We start from the raw sequence: 17,699 nt of genomic DNA on the forward strand, positions 1-17,699 counted from the left end.
TCACATACCTCCTTACACCCTGCTCCCTCTGTGCCTCAATCTGCTACTTCCCACTGTTCGAACCCTCACAGTACAGCGGGAGTGTTCGGCTCCATATCAGTCCCAGGCAGACATGTGCACACATAGACATCAAAGGGGGCTTGAGCCCCTGCCCTTTTATCCGTCTGTAAAAAGTGCCCTCTCCAGACCATAAATGCAGTTTTTACTATGGTGAAAGAAATGCAAATCCCCCCCCCTTTCCATGCCATACCTGAAGGCAGCATTCAAGAGAATTGCCTTCTCCAAACTCTCCTGAACTTGAATGCAGCATCTATCTTATTTTGAAAACATTGCCCTCTTTGTGTAGAAATCAAGCATCGAAAATAGCCGACCTCCAAGCTCACAACGCTTCGCGCTACGACGCGATGTGAGTTTGGAGGTCGGCTATTTTCGATATTTTCACCAAAAGGCAATTTTAGAAATTTCAGCCCCTGCCTCTCTAACATTCTCTGCACGTCCCTGGTCCCAGGCTTTGACTGGTTTCCTGCTGCATCCCAGTCAAACAGGAAGAAAGAACTATCCATCTACTGCTGTGGATGGATAGCGGAAGAATAGGGAAGAATCTTGAATTGGTGAACCAAAATATTATAGTCTTACTAAAATAGGTTGACATATTACAACATAGTTCTAAGAATTCTCCAGTAAATTTGCGCGGAAAGAGGTGGATAGATGCTACAGATTCCAAGGCACCAAGCAGGGCTCGAAATGAACTTCTTTACTAGTTTAGAAATCTAGGAGTACCAGAAAGAATTTAGGAGCACCCACCAAAATGGAAGGAGCACCAATATGTTATCGATGATTTTAAATGAATAAAAAAACAACAATATAACATACAATGGTGAAAAGGAAAAACGTCGTGGCTATAAAATAATTGCAATGTAAATATAATAACATGGTTTAATTATGAACGGTGTATATGCCATTACATTGCAAAAAGCCTATACTCACTTCAGATGTGGACAATGCACACTGATCAGGCATTTTGTGTTGGCATTATAGCCTACATTTCTTAAGAATATTGACAATCATTTGCTCCAATACAATACACACACGCGCACACGCGCACACATGCAGAGAGCCAGTCAGCCCCGCCTCTTCACATTCACACAGGCTCCAGTCTCTCACTCACAGACAGGGTGAAATGGGAAAGCTGTTTTGTTTCTCAGCTTACAGATACTTGTAATAAATAAGCTTCTTTCTTTCTTCGGCGCCACATAATAGCGCTGGAATGTCGCCAATCCACGATGCTCCCGCATCGCTCCGTTGTGTCGCATTTGCAACCAAAATGGTCGCAATTTCGAGACCCAGAATATATGTAAATAATCATAAAATGGCATTTTAAAACATTTTGAAAATGTATTTCAAGAGGAAGAGCATTGACATTTTGCATGTTTTATCACATCATCTGCCTCATAAACTGACTTGTTTAATCTGTGTTAAAGAATCCATAGCATGTGGCAGCTTCAAAATGATTTCCACTAAATGGCAGAGCCATGGAATGTGTATGGTTTATGGTGTCACGTGACTTTTCACCAGGCTCTTCATACCTTACAGTATTATTCTCATAATAATGGCATTTTGATATCTACTATCTAATACATACCAAAGTGGTATTTATCTTTTCCCATCATATTGCAACCTTTAACTACAAATAAAATGTGTTGCCCTACAGGATGTGTTAGTGTGCAGTATTTAAAGGGTAGGTTAGATCATTGGGATGACATCAAAACATGTTTAATGTGAACACATTTTTAAGCTACAGTAGGACAAGTGACAAGATCAAAAGCATATTTTCCACACAAAATCCCATTATGTAGACTTATTTGAAAATACTTTTTTGTTTAATTCACTCCTGCAGAATGATTATTTTGCACAGTTTCACTTCCAAACAAAAAATGTTTATATATATATATATATATATATATATATATATATATATATATATATATATATATATATATATATATACACACACACACACACACACACACACACACACACACACACACACACACACACACACACATAAATAAATACTATGAAAAACTAGTTGGTACATGGTAACATGTTCTTTTTGGGGCTGCAAGTACATTATGTTAGCTGTTGTCTGTCATCAGTAATCTGCGGTTACATTGAAACCTGAATGCATTGACAATTAGATTGCTGATTTACTGTGGTGAGCTTCAACAATGAGGAGTGACTCAGTCACTCAGCCAGTCACAAAGGGACTATTCAAGGCTGTCCACTGGTCCCAGGTTAAATAACATAGCCTACTTTATGTACTGTATTTTTGTATTTGCTTCGAAACAGTGTCTGGGTAAAAATAACAACAACAACACAATAAAATCTCTCTTCCTGTTTGGCAGGTTCAGCCCATATGAATGGTACGATGCCCATCCCTGTAACCCCGGGTCAGATGTGGTAGAAAACAATTTCACTCTCCTCAACAGCTTCTGGTTCGGAGTGGGTTCCTTAATGCAACAAGGTAAGATAGTGCAGACTAGGGCATTGGGATTGGGATTTGCCATGGCTTTAAAATTGCTGTGTGTGTGTGTGTGTGTGTGTGTGTGTGACATATATTATACTGTATGTTTGTGTGTACAGGTATCTAATTCTGCAGTTAGCCCAGCAACTCATTGTGTGTCTCTGACCATGGTGCTGAAATGGTTTGTCCCTCTCTCATTCCATCTTTATGCTTATGTTTGGGTACCAATGCAGATCAAAGCTGTACTTTGCAGCGTGTAAGTGCAGGCAGTCAAAAATAAACTGCTGGCCGGACGGGAACACCCACGATGTGGGAGCAGGGGCGGTAATGGTCCAAAACAGAGATAGCGGGTACAGTTGTAGCCGGGTTTAAGAAAACATTCCCCGGCATGCAGGATATAGTGCAGACCTCCTCTTGCTTGTCAATGACAATAAAACTAAATAAAAACAACAGCCCACCCCATTCCCTTTTCTCCCCTGCTGCTATAACGCCCACCTTCTGTTTCTTTAACCCATTTAGGCCTGAACACATTATGACGCAATATTTTATGCTTTAAATATAAAAAATAGCAGATATACAAGCTTGTAGATCTGCTATTTTTGAAAACTCGTGGAAATTTGAATTTTGACCCCATTCTATAAGTGTCTTTTGAATCCTTCTAAGATTTTTTGAAAAACCTGTGTTTCTATGTCAGCAATCTGGCCAGCCATCGTCAAAGAAAAGGTCCTTTTCACTGAACTGGAGCTCAGTTAGTCTGTTCTTGAGAGACTACTATGTCAGTGGTTCTCAAACCTTTTCATGTGAAGGACCCCCAAAATGATATGTATTTGGCCACGGACCCCCATCTCAAAATATCTAGTTCCAGGGACCACCCAGAAGCAAAATTAGAGTTACAAGCGTTTGCTTTGAAAATACATATATTCAAAGATTTTGCACACATTTTCACAAACTTTTTTTCAAAAATAGCAGATCTACAAGCTCGCAGCGCGGCACTCGGTGCCGCGCTGTGAGCTTGTATATCTGCTATTTTTCACTGTTTAAAGCATTCAATCATTTCTAGGCCTAAATGGGTTTTAACTGACAAGCCACCTGATTTTCATTCCTTGACTGCTTCATGAGACACTTGCCTGTCAAGCACAACTGGAGAGCTCAGCCTTACATGACAAAGGCAGTCTGTTGTCACCTTCCTGCTGTTTAAAAAAAAAAAAAGAGAGTAGGTGTCAAGCACTTGTCACAGATTGGCAGGTAAGGGAGGAAAAACATTGCCACATTTGTTTCCCCCACAACGTAGTTGGCTGGCCCCGCTCAAGAGCTTTATGTGTGTCGGGAGGGAAAGGGTAAGTTGGGGAACATGTCTGACAAATGCCAGCTGTCAGCCGCGCTGGAAGCGGCTGGTGTAAGTTTTGACGTTTACACTGTCATACGGCCTGGGTTGAGGGTGACCCGTTGTGGGAGATCCATATCTCTCACTCATTGCACCTCTCTGAGTACTGATTGTGGTAAATGTCACATGGACCTTGGTTGACTGGATGTACCGGTATAGCCTTTTTTGTTATACGGAATTCTTATTCCACGGTTGCGTAAGATTAGATAACATGTGATGAAATATATATTAATGTGACATACAGATGTGCCATTTCAAAACGTCACACGTCCTGCCATTGGCAAGACAGTAGATTTTCAGGGAATTTGCAGAACATTGAGCTTGTAGATTATCTAGATTATGTAGATTATCTAAATTTTATACATAAGTTTCGAAGTTTAATCTATACCTATGAAGGTGGATGCTGCCTTTCAATGGCAATAAAAAGGCCAATTCACCCTTTGTCAAGTCCCGCCCGTTGTCCCGCCCCTCTTCACACCCATTGGTTGCTGTGTCTTGGTGGGACATTCGGTGGGACACTCCATCCACTACCATTTTAATTCAGTTGCTTCAAATTGTTATTCTGTGTGTTCAATTCTAATTTCAAACTTGGTTTCAGTAAAATGGAGCTGCTCAGTGGCAGTATAGTGACACAGCATGGTTTTAAATGTTTTTATTTCTCCATAAACTATGTTTTAGCAAATTCAACATAAAAAGGCGGAACCAGGGCGGGACAAGGCAGATAGAGCCTGCTGGTTGGTCAGTCAAGGACCAATCAGAAGGCTAACAAAGGGTGAATTGGGAAAGAAACCAGTGGAAAAAATGCATTTGCATGGTATTTTCAGGAAAAGAGCAGTAAATACTGAAGAATTGAAACGGCACATCTGTATACCGTACGTATAGTCGCTCACATCTGCTACATGGTTCTGTGAGTTTTGTTTTATTACAGTAGTAATGTTGTTGAGTGGGACTGGGGCTTTTATTTTGATTATCTTGGCCAGAAAATGAACGACTTAAACCCTAATTTAAGATCAAATCTTAAATTTTATCTAACTATTAAATCACTAAAGTTTTTGAAGACCCACTCTGTGAATTTCAGCCCATAAAGCCTTCTATAAATATGTTTTCTATGATCCTGGCCGGGGACCGGATTTCGCGGCAAAATTACGTCATCATACACTACCGGCCAATCACAGCGCGGATCATACACTGCCGGCCAATCACAGCGCGTCTTGCTGTCTTCTCAGGAAGTAGCTTGCCTCAACATAACAGCAGCATTAACAGCATTACTCTGGTCTGGTGTAGGAGAATGCCTGGTCGGAGAGGGATGCGAGACCCCTCTAAAGATTTGTCTCGGCGAGGTGCAGGCGGATGCGGTGGTCTGAGGCCCGTTCCGCGGCAAAAACGGCAGAAAAAAGCAGATGCGACCGCGGTTGCTATACCGCTACTGACCACTAGTTGAGCAACTTACAGAGTATAGCTTTAAAACAGTAAAATAACTACAAATGAAAAATTTAACAAAATGGTCACTTTAACAAGGTATTATAATTATATTCTCCCCATCTTGACCGAATGTTATATTCCCAGAATCCGCAGGTCAGCTGCACAGGTGCAATGCATTATTATTAATTGTGGCACGTTTACTAACATGCCAAGTTTAGCTGCACTTGAACAACCAGGCTGCCATACCCAGCCCAAGAAACCGTAGAAACGGGGAAAAAAATAAGATGTACTTCTTAAAATAAATGTATCATGCCTGCTGCTAAGGCACCAGTCATGTTGCCATACCTTAGCTTTTTCTGAACTGACACCACTGACATAGGGACCTAAACACAAAGCCAGACCTAGGTAGGAGCGGTTAGCACCGACCAAAAACAGTGATTCAAACAGACCATCCATTTTAGTGTTGTTAGTGGCCATTGCCAAGATACTGTTCATCATGATATATAAATTAATGAATATACATCAAACTTCTGCTGACCTATCTGGCCTTGTCTAAAAGACAGGACTTTCTTCCAAATGTAACATTTGCTGTGCAGTCCCACAAGGGTAATGTCTTGGTCTGTTACCTTTTAATCTAATTTATATGCTACCACGTGGTACAATGATGCGACACTATGTGTCCTACAATTCTTATGCTGATGAGGTTTCCCTTTCACCAGATGACCTCAGCACCTTAAAAAAAAAAGAAGAAAAAAGATCGCTAATCGCATTAGATTTCCCAATCTTTCTACAGCTGAGATTTCTGTATTATGAGTTCAGTTCGGAATCTTAATTTCTGAAAATCACACATCACCAGTACAGATTTGTATCATTCTCACTGGGATGTGCTTATTTATTTAGTTGGGTGGAAAAAAGGGTGGTGGCTGTTTGTGCAATAATCCCTTGTTGTTTTAATATGAAGCAAATTGAGTTTACATGTTATGAAAAGTGCTGTTACAAATAAAATTGCTTTGTACCTATTCTCCTAAAAGTTTAATACGGTATAAGGAGTTTGGTTTTCTTTATTTCCCCGATGCCTTCACTGCTAATTGATGGGTGCGAGCAACCAAACAAACCGCCAGAGCGATGACATGTTAAAAGGAGGGTTCATGGAAGGATATTGCTCTCAGAGAGTTCTGTGCTTGCCTTGTACCCACTTCCACCCCCTCAAACTCAAAGACACACCTAAGCAAACGGAGGGCCCATAATTTAGACAATGAAGTCAATTAGGGAGGAAAAAGGGTAATACAATCTTTAACCTCAATGTAACAAGACAAATCAAGGGGGCTCAGAGAGAACCGGTGATGGATCTTTTCCTGTAAGGATAGCAAACACGCTCTGCAATTCATTAAGCACAAAGGCTCAGCAGCACTCCTGCGAAACAGCATGGTAGCTCTGCCAATTTGCCGCTGCAAACTGAAGCTGGGAGTGCTGCACCAGTGTGCCTTGAAGAAAACGATAGGGGGAATCAAAACAGAACGAGCTAGTTAGTAGCCTATATTATTCAGCTAATGGGGACGATTCAACGTTGTAATTCTCAACTGCTTAAGCTCGAGGGCTACTCATATTTAGAAGGCTTCTAATCAGTTTCATATTCCTCCCCAGTGCTCTCTGACGTCTAAGAGTTAACATGAGGTAATGCATACTGTAATGGTGTTTGTAACTCAGTTCTTCATTTGAGCATAAATTAAGTGAACCTTATGACACACATTATGCCCTAAATGTTGTGGGGGTGGGACGATAATCGTTATTTCCTTATTATCGTTTATAGAGATAGAAACACTCACAATAATCGTATCGTGGATATTTAAATTTATCATGAAATTATCCTCCGTCATGCACTGGGATCAATTCAGCTTTTATTTGCAGAGCTGCATATACGGTAGCATTTTTCACTCTCTACCAAATCTCTTTGCCAAAGAATAGCCGATCTACAAGCTCGATGTGTTGTGAGCTTGTAGATGTACAATTATTTAGCAAACGTTCCACCCCAGGATAACGGATATTTTGATTATCACGATAATATCCTAAATTGCAATTTCTTTGGTCACAATAATCGTGACATGACATTTTCATATTGTCCCAACCCTAAAATGTACAGTTTTCATGTTGAATTGAATGTGTTTGTGTCTTTGCAGGGTGATTCTGACTTTGCGTGGCACATATCTTGTGCTGCCGTGCAACACAGGGTGCAAATATTTGCAGCGAGGTGTATTTTGTCAGTGTCAAACAAACAGACGCTGCGCTCGTCTGCCAAACACAGTGACAGCAACTGAGAAGGAAGCCATTTTCTTGACATGTTTAAAATGCAAATGGCCAAAAAAAACAAATAAAATAAAATCAATCTGCCAGCTTGTCTGTGGGAGGTTGATGTCATAGACACAAAGAATGTAAAAAATATAAGGAGGTGTAAAATGCAAACACCCAAACACCGACATGTGCTTGCCTTCACATGTAATGTTAGGATTCTCAGTAGGCTCTCACAACAAACATACAGTATGTCCCATCATTTATGTGGGATACATGATGATGTACACTTGAGGTACAATTTGAATTTTCTCTGTGCAATAATGAAAACGACCAAATGTCTGTGTCTCTCTCTCTCTCTCTCTCTCTCTCTCTCTCTCCCCATCTCTCTCTCTCTCTCTCTCTCTCTCTCTCTCTCTCTCTCTCTCTCTCTCTCCATCCCCCTCTCTCTCAGCAAATTCCCCCACTTTTTAATGATAACACATACACATTAATGTTTCTACAAATTCTATTTATTTATTTATTTTCCTAAGAAAATTAATAACCAGTAAGAGCCTCTAGTATTGTGAGGAATGGTATTAGAGGTAATGTTAAGTGTGGTTGTAATGGTGGTTCTCATGGGGAATTCCTTCACTTTTTTCCAATACTGAAAAATTGGTAAGCCACATTAGATACGGAAGATTCTTCTCATTTCCTGTAATGAGAATAGTAATAGGGACTTCTTAATGATGCTCCTGTATGGAATTTATGCTCTGATATTACATCTATCTGTCATCTAATTCCCACATCCTTTAATAAAAATAAATAAATAAATACATTTGAAGCTAGGATAATTAAAAGTGTAGTAGCTATGCGTATGCTATTACATCAGGCGTTGCTGTAAGCATAGCAAAACTCATACGAAGTAAATTTGCACTATTTGACAGAGTGAGCTTCATGCAGATATCAAACCTATTTTCCCTCTGAAAGCTTCATTCAATGTGTCTCTTTAAAGGCACTTTAATATTTTGTCAGGATTTCTCTAGTCTGTGTCAAGGAGTACCCACTCAAACTACAGTAGTACCTGCTTTGAGTGAGATGGATGAGGTGTTTGTTGACTGAAACAGCACCATTATCTTCTACCCTGAACGGACATTTATATTTCTTTGGCTTGCAAGATGGGAGTCCTTCAAGGAAATGTACAGCCATATTGACACCATTTTATTTGTTGGCACTATATGATTTCCCCCCTTCCTTTATGTGGGTACGTGTGCATTTATTACAGCATTCTAGTGCAGTGGCATATCGTGTTCCCTGTTGGCAGCAGCATTTTATTGAGTTTCCAGTTGTTCCAGTTCTTTTTTTCTAGCGCGACCACAGATGGGAGATCTGCCCCCCCCCTCCCCACACACACACACACACACACACACACACACACACACACACACACACACACACACACACACACACACACACACACACACACACACACACACACACACATCCCTAACGTCATAGTGAATCAAAGAATGACGCTGTCTACCCTTATTTGCAACCACACAGGGGCCTTTGTCAGACAGCAGAGGACAAATCCAATCAAATTTGGTAGGGGAGGTTAAAGAGTGGACCACTCTGGCACCCCTTATGTAGGCTTGTTACTAGAATTGCCCCCATAAATCTTCTCAGTAAAGTAACCCAGTGCACGGAGCACAAGGGTGGTTTAAAGGTTGACAGCAATGAGACATAAAGTAACTTTAACACCAGTCACACAGACCCATTGTAAACCTAGTCTCTCAATTTGCTCAACTAACTCTCAAAGTCAGGGCAGAGGTGTGTCTTATCCTTTTGTGTCTGATGTGACTTATTATATTATCATACATTTGCATGTTATTTCATACAATATGCTGGACATGGTTTGTACCATGAATGCCCTTTGACCCCTAAATTCGGTTTGTTTAAATCATACAATAGACATTCAGGGAGTTTCTTTACTCCCTGCATTGAGAAAGGATTTCCTGGTCTGTAAATCTGGAAAAGAAATGGCAAATCTGAAAATCCAGCTTAGAATGGCTGTCTATAATGTGTATTTCTCACTCAGTAAGGTCATGCTATACACATAGAGCAGTGGTTCTCAAACCTTTTAATTTCTAAGAACCCCATAACCAAATGGACTCGTAAGGGTCAATTTGGTTAAATTTACACTCTCAGAGTAAAGGTCCCTTGGGTCCCTGGACTCCACTTTGAGAACCTAGAGTGATATATCATCCAATGTACCCTGTTAATGTTTGAGAAGGAAGCCTGGTCTTATACTTGACGGGTTTCATTCCAAAACAGAGATAACCCAGCATTTAAAGCTGCATTGTGTGATATTTTTGATAGTCACATTGACTTTCATTGAGACATAACTCAACCGGCCATTATGTGCAGGCCCTCTGCCAAAGTTTCCTGCTATGGCAGAATTTCCAGTGCAAGGTGGCTTCCATCTGTATTTCGGCTGAATGACATTTACAAAGTATCCAAGTATCCTAGATGCATTTCAACTACCTTTTCAGTTGACATGATAACAAAAGAGAAACAGCCTGTGGGTATAGCCACGTTTGTTTGGCTTTGGCTGCCATAGGCTGTTGGGTTTATTTGAAGTCTAATTGATAGACAGGGGAATGGGGAACCAGGGGAGGGTGCTACATGGGAGGGGGACATACTCTATGATGTAGGCCAGAGGTTTTCAACCAGTGGTCCGGGGACCACCAGTGGTCCTTGATGGGGTTCCAGGTGGTCCCCAGCTAAATGATGGAGAGTTGGTAACCAAATGGACCCTAATAGATCTTTAACTCCCGAGAGTGTAAAATGAAACCAAATGAAGCCTTACGGGTCCATTTGGTTTCATTTTACACTCTCAAGAGTTAAATTATTATTATTATCATTATAATAAATTATTATATAATATTAAACATCTGCATTGGCCTACCTAATTTACTTAAAGTCTACAGAACTAGAGAATGAACAAAAATAAATGTTTGCATGTTATCCCTCCTATGATACCAACATCAATACAGCATGGAATTGTGGACAAAATCTTATCCAACAATAACCAGTAAGACTCCCTAATCGGGAGATAAGCGACCGTCAGGTCGCAGCGTGATTTTAGGCCAAAATGTGTAGGAGCAGTGTCCACAAATGTGTTTGAAAGAATCGCCCTGATGGTGGCGCTATATGGGACAGATCTATGTTGATGAGATGAGTGTAGACATACTGTGTACCGATTTGCATGATTTTAGGGCAAAATCTGTTGGTGCAGTGTCCAAAACAAAATATTCAAAGTTTTGGGTCTGAGAGGTTAAATCTCATCAAATGGTGGTCAGTGGCTCAAATGCTGAATAAATAATGGACCTTGATATGAAAAAGTTTGAGAAGCACTGATGTAGGCTATTTGTTTGTACGAGTATATACTGTACATGGATGCCAGGGAGCAGAATATACCAAGACCGATGTATTGCATTTTAGAATCAGCTCTGCTATCATAGTGCTGGCTATAGCAGATGGCGTGAACAGTCTGTCTCACATTGCATTCCATCCAGGCTCAGAGCTGATGCCCAAAGCCTTGTCCACGAGGATCATTGGTGGGATCTGGTGGTTCTTCACCCTCATCATCATCTCCTCCTACACGGCCAATTTAGCCGCCTTCCTCACTGTGGAGAGGATGGACTCACCCGTGGACTCAGCCGACGACATCGCCAAGCAGACCAAGATTGAGTATGGCGTCGTCAAGGACGGTGCCACCATGACATTCTTTAAGGTACCGTACAACTCGATACAAAAAGCATTACGTCACTGTCGGGCAGAAACCTTGTGTCTCCAAGTTTAGTGTGTTCTTTCGTAAATTAAAGCCCTGCTTCATCATACAAGAGTGTTGCACAAAAGTAGTGAAAATAGCAGCTATTTTCACAACTTTAACTAGTTTTTAAAATAATAATAACAAAAGGAACGGTTTTCCACCCGACAGTGACATTGCAAAAAAGGTAATTTTATGAAGGAAGAGTTTCATAACAATAATCTCTTTCTAATTTATTTTTTGCATATTATAAACAGCAACACAGTTAGTTTGTCTTTTTAATATCCTTTTTTTTTTATTTTGCATAGTGTGAAACCAACGCAAAGCATGCCGAGTATACACTCATGTAATGGTGTCATGTAGCTTGTGTAATATTACTATGAACTGAGGCAATATATTGAATCATTGCTTTACTTTCTTAGTTGACTTTTCTACAAACTCTCTCTAGATAGTGTGAATACTGTATATATTATCTATATATCTATATACACGCGCACACACACACACACACACACACACACACACACACACACACACACACACACACACACACACACACACACACACACACACACACACACACACACTATTGGATCTTAATTCCCACAGCAAAAGCAAATTCTCCAGCTTCTCCTCTTCTACACTCTGTTTGATGTGTTCCTCCATAATGATTTTCTCATTCCAAAGTTTCAGCTTTTGCCTGCAGGGCCTTTGACTTTATTTTATTATTTTTGCATTTTGCCTCAGATGTTGCTGCTGTGGTGCTGAATAACACATGTAACATAGTTACTGTACAGTCTCTCCCTGTTCAACAATGTATACACAGAGCATTTCTACTGAAATGAGAGAAAGTCCATAGGTTTATGACACTGCAGTAGCTGTAGAGAATGGGGTTTTCATCCAGGGCATTAAACTGACCCACTTTTTATACCAAAAATAAAATCTCAGTTGGGTATTTTATCAATACTGTACAGAATATAAATAATATTTTTGAATCAACTAACATCTCTCTTTCAAGGATTCCCCTGCACGAAGACCTGTTGTTGACATTAATAGTAAATTCCATTTGTGCTCGTGGATTGCATTACAGAACAATAACTGCAGCACTGTTTAATATCACTATTACTAGAGTGTGTTTAGTAACATTGTACAACAGCATATGATATGTAGCCTACTAGTCATGCACAAGTGTAAATAAATATCTGGAATATAACTTGCTACTCCTATCCCATTATTAACCGTAAAGTTCACGTATCCATGCACATGGAAACATGCTGTTTTTTTTAATGTTCAGGACTGCCGTTCTGGAACTGGATACAAATAATCTCTTTGGCCTAAAGAGCTTCGATGAGCTTTATAAAGTGTAGCGCCGTCATTCTTACTTCCATGATTAGCGGTTTAATTGTAACATTTTTTAAAGGTGAGGAGACACCTTTTTTCTACTTGACTCATCAGAGTCGCTATGCTCAAGTGGCCTCCACTCCCTCTTGCCCTGAAGGCTAACGAGCTTGACTCCAGCAGATGAAGGAAGTGACAGATGCTAAGGAAGACAGGGGGTGGAATGCAGTAGTTTTGTCAAATGACATGCGCTGAGGGCAATGTAGGTCACGTCCAGAAATACAGTACACCAGAAGACCCGCTCACGATGCAATCACCCGATTGCTTCTTTTATGTTTCATGATAAAAACATATTATATTTCAGTGCATTAGACATGCGTTTTTGGCACTATGCACGACAATGGAGGGCAGCTTAGAATAGTATCTTCTAGAATTCGAAATGCCTCGTGGTCCTGAGACAGTAATTATCTGGGATTAGACATGGTGTGAATGTGACCCTCCTGTAAAATTGCATGAAATACCAAATGGCCTATGCAAGACTAATGGAGAGAGACTCTATTATTACGGTCTCTCCCTTGTGCTTATTACGAGAATAGATGTTTTAATCCGTGATACTTAAATCCAGCGACTAAAAACGATCTTTCGCAATTAATCGTGTAAATCTACTTGGTCGCTGGAATAAAGCACCATTAAAGATTCTTCAAAGCCCGGCACTGTCATTTGACAGCTTTTTTTCTGGCCCAGACACTCAATAAATCCCCATGTTTGTATGCAATCATTCTGCCGCAGAGGGAAGAAAGGAATAACAGGTGTTCAAGGTTAGCAGTATTTTCAGTACCAGTACGCCGCACTATAAAGACGGAGAGTTATATTTCGATCAAGGGTCAGCGCGTCACAGAGGAACAGTTTTCTTTTGTGTCAGGGCATTGTTTTCTTCCCCCCCCTGTAACTGTAGCAAGGGAGATGAGATTCAAAGGCACTTGAAAAAGTTCTATTTCTGTCTCACACAGAAATCTAAGGTTTCTACCTTTGAGAAGATGTGGGCCTTTATGAGCAGTAGGCCTAGCACGTCACTGGTGAAATCTATTGAAGATGGAATCCAGAGGGTGCTGAAGTCAGACTACGCACTGCTCATGGAGTCCACCACCATCGACTACATCACCAGGCGGAACTGTAACCTCACTCAGGTGGGAGGGATCATCGACAGCAAAGGCTATGGAATTGGCACTCCCCTGGGTAAGACCTGCACCATCATAAGTGATTACAATGCACTTGTGTGGGACTGCCTGCTAATAAGTTCAAGTACTCGTCAATACCGACAACACTTGGCGGTTAGAGTGTGTGCGGTTGTGTGAGTGGGCGTGTAGGTTATGCTATTAATTTCTCCTTATACATTTTTCACTGCTTACTGTACTGCATGCACTCCCTTGTGGTGCAGGTTCTAGATGTAGACTACTGTAAACTGTGATCAGCCTTTCTAGATAATTCACCCAAAGACAACTAACAACTAGAAAGATGCACTTCGGAGAAATTGCAAGTGTGGTTACCGTGACGTGAGTCACGAGGAATCCGCTTACCTTAGAATTCCGTCTTACCTTTTATATTATATATTGTGATGTCAAGTGAAGCATGACCAAAAGCTTAACTTTTCTGTTGTGCACCCGCGTAACATTACTTTACCAAATACAAGTTCATTTTGCTGGGATAAAAAATCTCGACCGAATAGTGTGTTGCCTATGGCAACCACACCAATTAAATATTCATTACAAAACATCCTATATTAAAATTGACTAATGGGAAGGCGGGTTGGTGGGCGGACCACGGTCACGCCACTCTGACCCAGGCATAAGTGTAAACAAACCCGATATGCCCATATACACTATAGGCATGTCACTATGACTCAGACATGACCATAAACAAACCTGATACGCCTGTTTACAGGAATGTCACTGATACTCTTATGTATATGTCTGTTATGAGCCACAGATCCGACCGCTATGCCCATTATGGTCACATATACGGGACCGTCCTACATCAAACTCGCGCACATTGACAAGGGCTAGAGGGAGTGCGGTTCCCGCCGCCGAGCCGTGTATCGTTATTGTTGGGTGGAAACCTTGTATGTCCAAAACCGTTTGTTTTGTATTTATCATTTTAAAAATGATTTAGAAAAGTGAAAATAATATTTTCACTAGTTTTGTGCAACAGTCTTGTATGATGAAAAAATAGAATATACACATTTGAGATTCAAGGTTTCTGCCCGACAGTGACGTTCCAACATCAGGGATCTCCATATATGAAAAAGGACAGATACAGTGCTCTCCATATGTGGGCATAAAAGGGATACATTTTAGCTTTACCTTCAGCACTTGGAACTGTTGACAACATTGAAAATGAGGGCCTGCCCCTCAACTTTACTCCGAGCAGAAATAAAGGTTATGACGAATCCTAGCATCCCTATTCTGTGATGAGCTACTCCCCACAAAAGATTGTATGTAGACCGTGGGAACATGGACAACTGGGGTTTAAATGGTCAACCTCCCTTAGCTTGAACACTGAGGATTTTACTGTGTAGTAAAGCTGACCTTGCATTGTTTGCAGGCTCCCCATATAGAGACAAAATCACCATCGCCATCCTCAGCATCCTGGAGGATGGGCGTCTGCACATGCTCAAGGAGAAGTGGTGGAGTGGGAGTAGTTGTCTGGATGAAGAGCGACACGAGACGGGTCCCATGGGGATCCAGAACCTGGGTGGCATCTTCATAGTCCTGGCATCGGGCCTGGTCCTCTCCGTGTTCGTGGCCATCGCCGAATTCGTCTACAAGCTGAGGAAGACTGCAGAACGTGAGCAGGTAGCTGTCCCTGTGGATTACCAATATTACAACACTGACAGTGTGTTTTCACCCCACCTTCAATTTAAAGTTTGCTTAGGCCAAGCATTCATCAGATTAGTTCATTCACGTGGAGTACTCAGATACTCAGTAAAAGTAGTAGTTATTAAGTAATACTACCATGTAGAAATACTCTGTTACAAGTAAAAGTATACTTACAGTACAGTAACAAACATACTGTAAAAGTACTCATAATACAGGGTGACCCATTTAGTAATGCATTAAAGCTTAGACTAGGTGAATAAAGTATAGAGTATATTAATACAATATAACTTATCATAACTGAGGTGGTTGTATTTGGTCTATTTGGTGGTAAATATTTCAGCACTGGGTTTGAATCTCGGGTAGGACATGAAAGTTACAGTGTTACAAAATGCAGCTTTAAAGGAGTAGTTCACCCCCAAAATGAAAAATGTTCTATTGATTAGTCACGCCATGGAGAGTAGAGTACAATAATATTTTTAGATTTTTGTCACATTCCTTAGACAAAAATTTGATTCGAGTAAATTTACCCCCATTGATTCCGGATGGGGACCCGTTTACACTAGTACATATACTAGTGTAAATGTACTCCACCACTGTGTTAATTGAATTACCCTTAAACCAGGATTAGCTTTTAGCTATGGAGTTGCTAACCACACTGATTTAGTTGTGACACTTCCACACATCCTCACACAGTTTGTGGCTTTTAGTTCAAACATGTAAAAGGATTTGCATGCCTTTGGCTATAATCCCTAACAAGTACTTGGCTGTATGAACACAACATTTACTTATTTTAACGCACATAATTGCAAATTGGAGCATAAAGAATTAATCCGTTATTAGTCATCGCAGATGTCAGGAGTTGTGAGTCCCTTTGCTGTTACGAACCACCATTTTGAGCTCTGCAGCTTAGCAGGCTGTTATGAGAGTGTGCCGTGCACATTAGGTTTAGCTCACTCTGTCAGACTAGTGCAGCAACAGCGAGCCATGCGTGGGCTGCATGTGGTGGGACTTGACATTGCTGACAGCCATGGATACACGCCGACACAGAAACACACACACACACACACACACACACACGCGCACACACACACACACACACACACACACACACACACACACACACACACACACACACACACACACACACACACACACACACACACACACACACACACACACACGCACGCACACACACGCACGCACAATGAACTGTGGCGTTCTAATTTGTTTTTCACATCTTGGACTGTCGACACTCTTCTGCTTGCCAGACCAATTTAAAACTAAGGCATTTACCCCCCCTTTCCCGTTCCCCGCTGTCTCTCTGTTTGCCTGGCCTCCCCCCACCCCCCCCCTCCCCTCAACCCCCCACTTATCGCCCAGAGGTCTTTGTGCAATGCCATGGTGGACGAGATCAGACTGTCGTTCACCTGCGAGAGGCGGGTGAAGCACAAGCACCAGCCGCCGCCAGGCGCGGTGAAGACGGATGCGGTGATCAACATGCACACCTACAACGACCGACGACTCCCGGGAAAGGACAGCATGAGCTGCAGCACTGGGATGACCCCCGTGTTCCCCTGACAACGGTGTGCGCCCCCCAGGGAAAGGGCCTCCTGGGTCACGTGCAGGCGGGGTTGCCGGAGACCAGAGACAATGGCATAGACGGGATGACCAGGTTCACCCTGAACCACGACATGGGAACTCTGACTAAACATGGAACTCTGACGAAACACGGGCAAATCAGAATGACAGCATCAGCAACACAGGTATGACATCATCCGCCATGTAATCCAAACCACAGCTGGGGGTGGGGGGAGGCTTTTGGGGGGCGATGGGTGGGCAGGGGAGGGGCTGAGGGGTGCAGGTTTTCATTTGTGAAAAAGGAGCCAATATTCCCAAATAGTCCGTTTTCGAGTCTGATGTTTACGTGCGCAACACAAAAACCCAAGGGATTACAGCGGACTCAAGGAATCCTCAATCAATGACAAAGACAATGGAAATTTATTGGGAAACATGGACAAAAATAAGATAAAGGCTTTGTCAAGCATGGCAATAAATGAC

The 17,699-nt window shown here is 41.5% G+C and overlaps 1 protein-coding gene across 1 annotated transcript in view; it reads left to right on the forward strand.

Moving 5' to 3' along the window:
• The window catches only part of grik3 (glutamate ionotropic receptor kainate type subunit 3), a gene marked incomplete at both ends in the record, with an annotated part of 124,847 nt that extends 107,628 nt beyond the window's left edge, over nucleotides 1-17,219 (forward strand). Inside the window, 5 exons of the mRNA XM_080748576.1 lie at nucleotides 2,406-2,524; nucleotides 11,174-11,391; nucleotides 13,776-14,001; nucleotides 15,367-15,617; nucleotides 17,022-17,219. Of these exons, the coding sequence (XP_080604702.1) occupies nucleotides 2,406-2,524; nucleotides 11,174-11,391; nucleotides 13,776-14,001; nucleotides 15,367-15,617; nucleotides 17,022-17,219 (1,012 nt within the window). The remainder of the gene's footprint in view (nucleotides 1-2,405; nucleotides 2,525-11,173; nucleotides 11,392-13,775; nucleotides 14,002-15,366; nucleotides 15,618-17,021) is intronic.
• Between the last annotated feature and the right edge of the window lie 480 nt (nucleotides 17,220-17,699).

The sequence above is a fragment of the Nannobrachium achirus genome (genome assembly GCF_963921795.1).
Source record: "Nannobrachium achirus genome assembly, chromosome: 2".
Lineage (NCBI taxonomy): Eukaryota > Metazoa > Chordata > Actinopteri > Myctophiformes > Myctophidae > Nannobrachium > Nannobrachium achirus.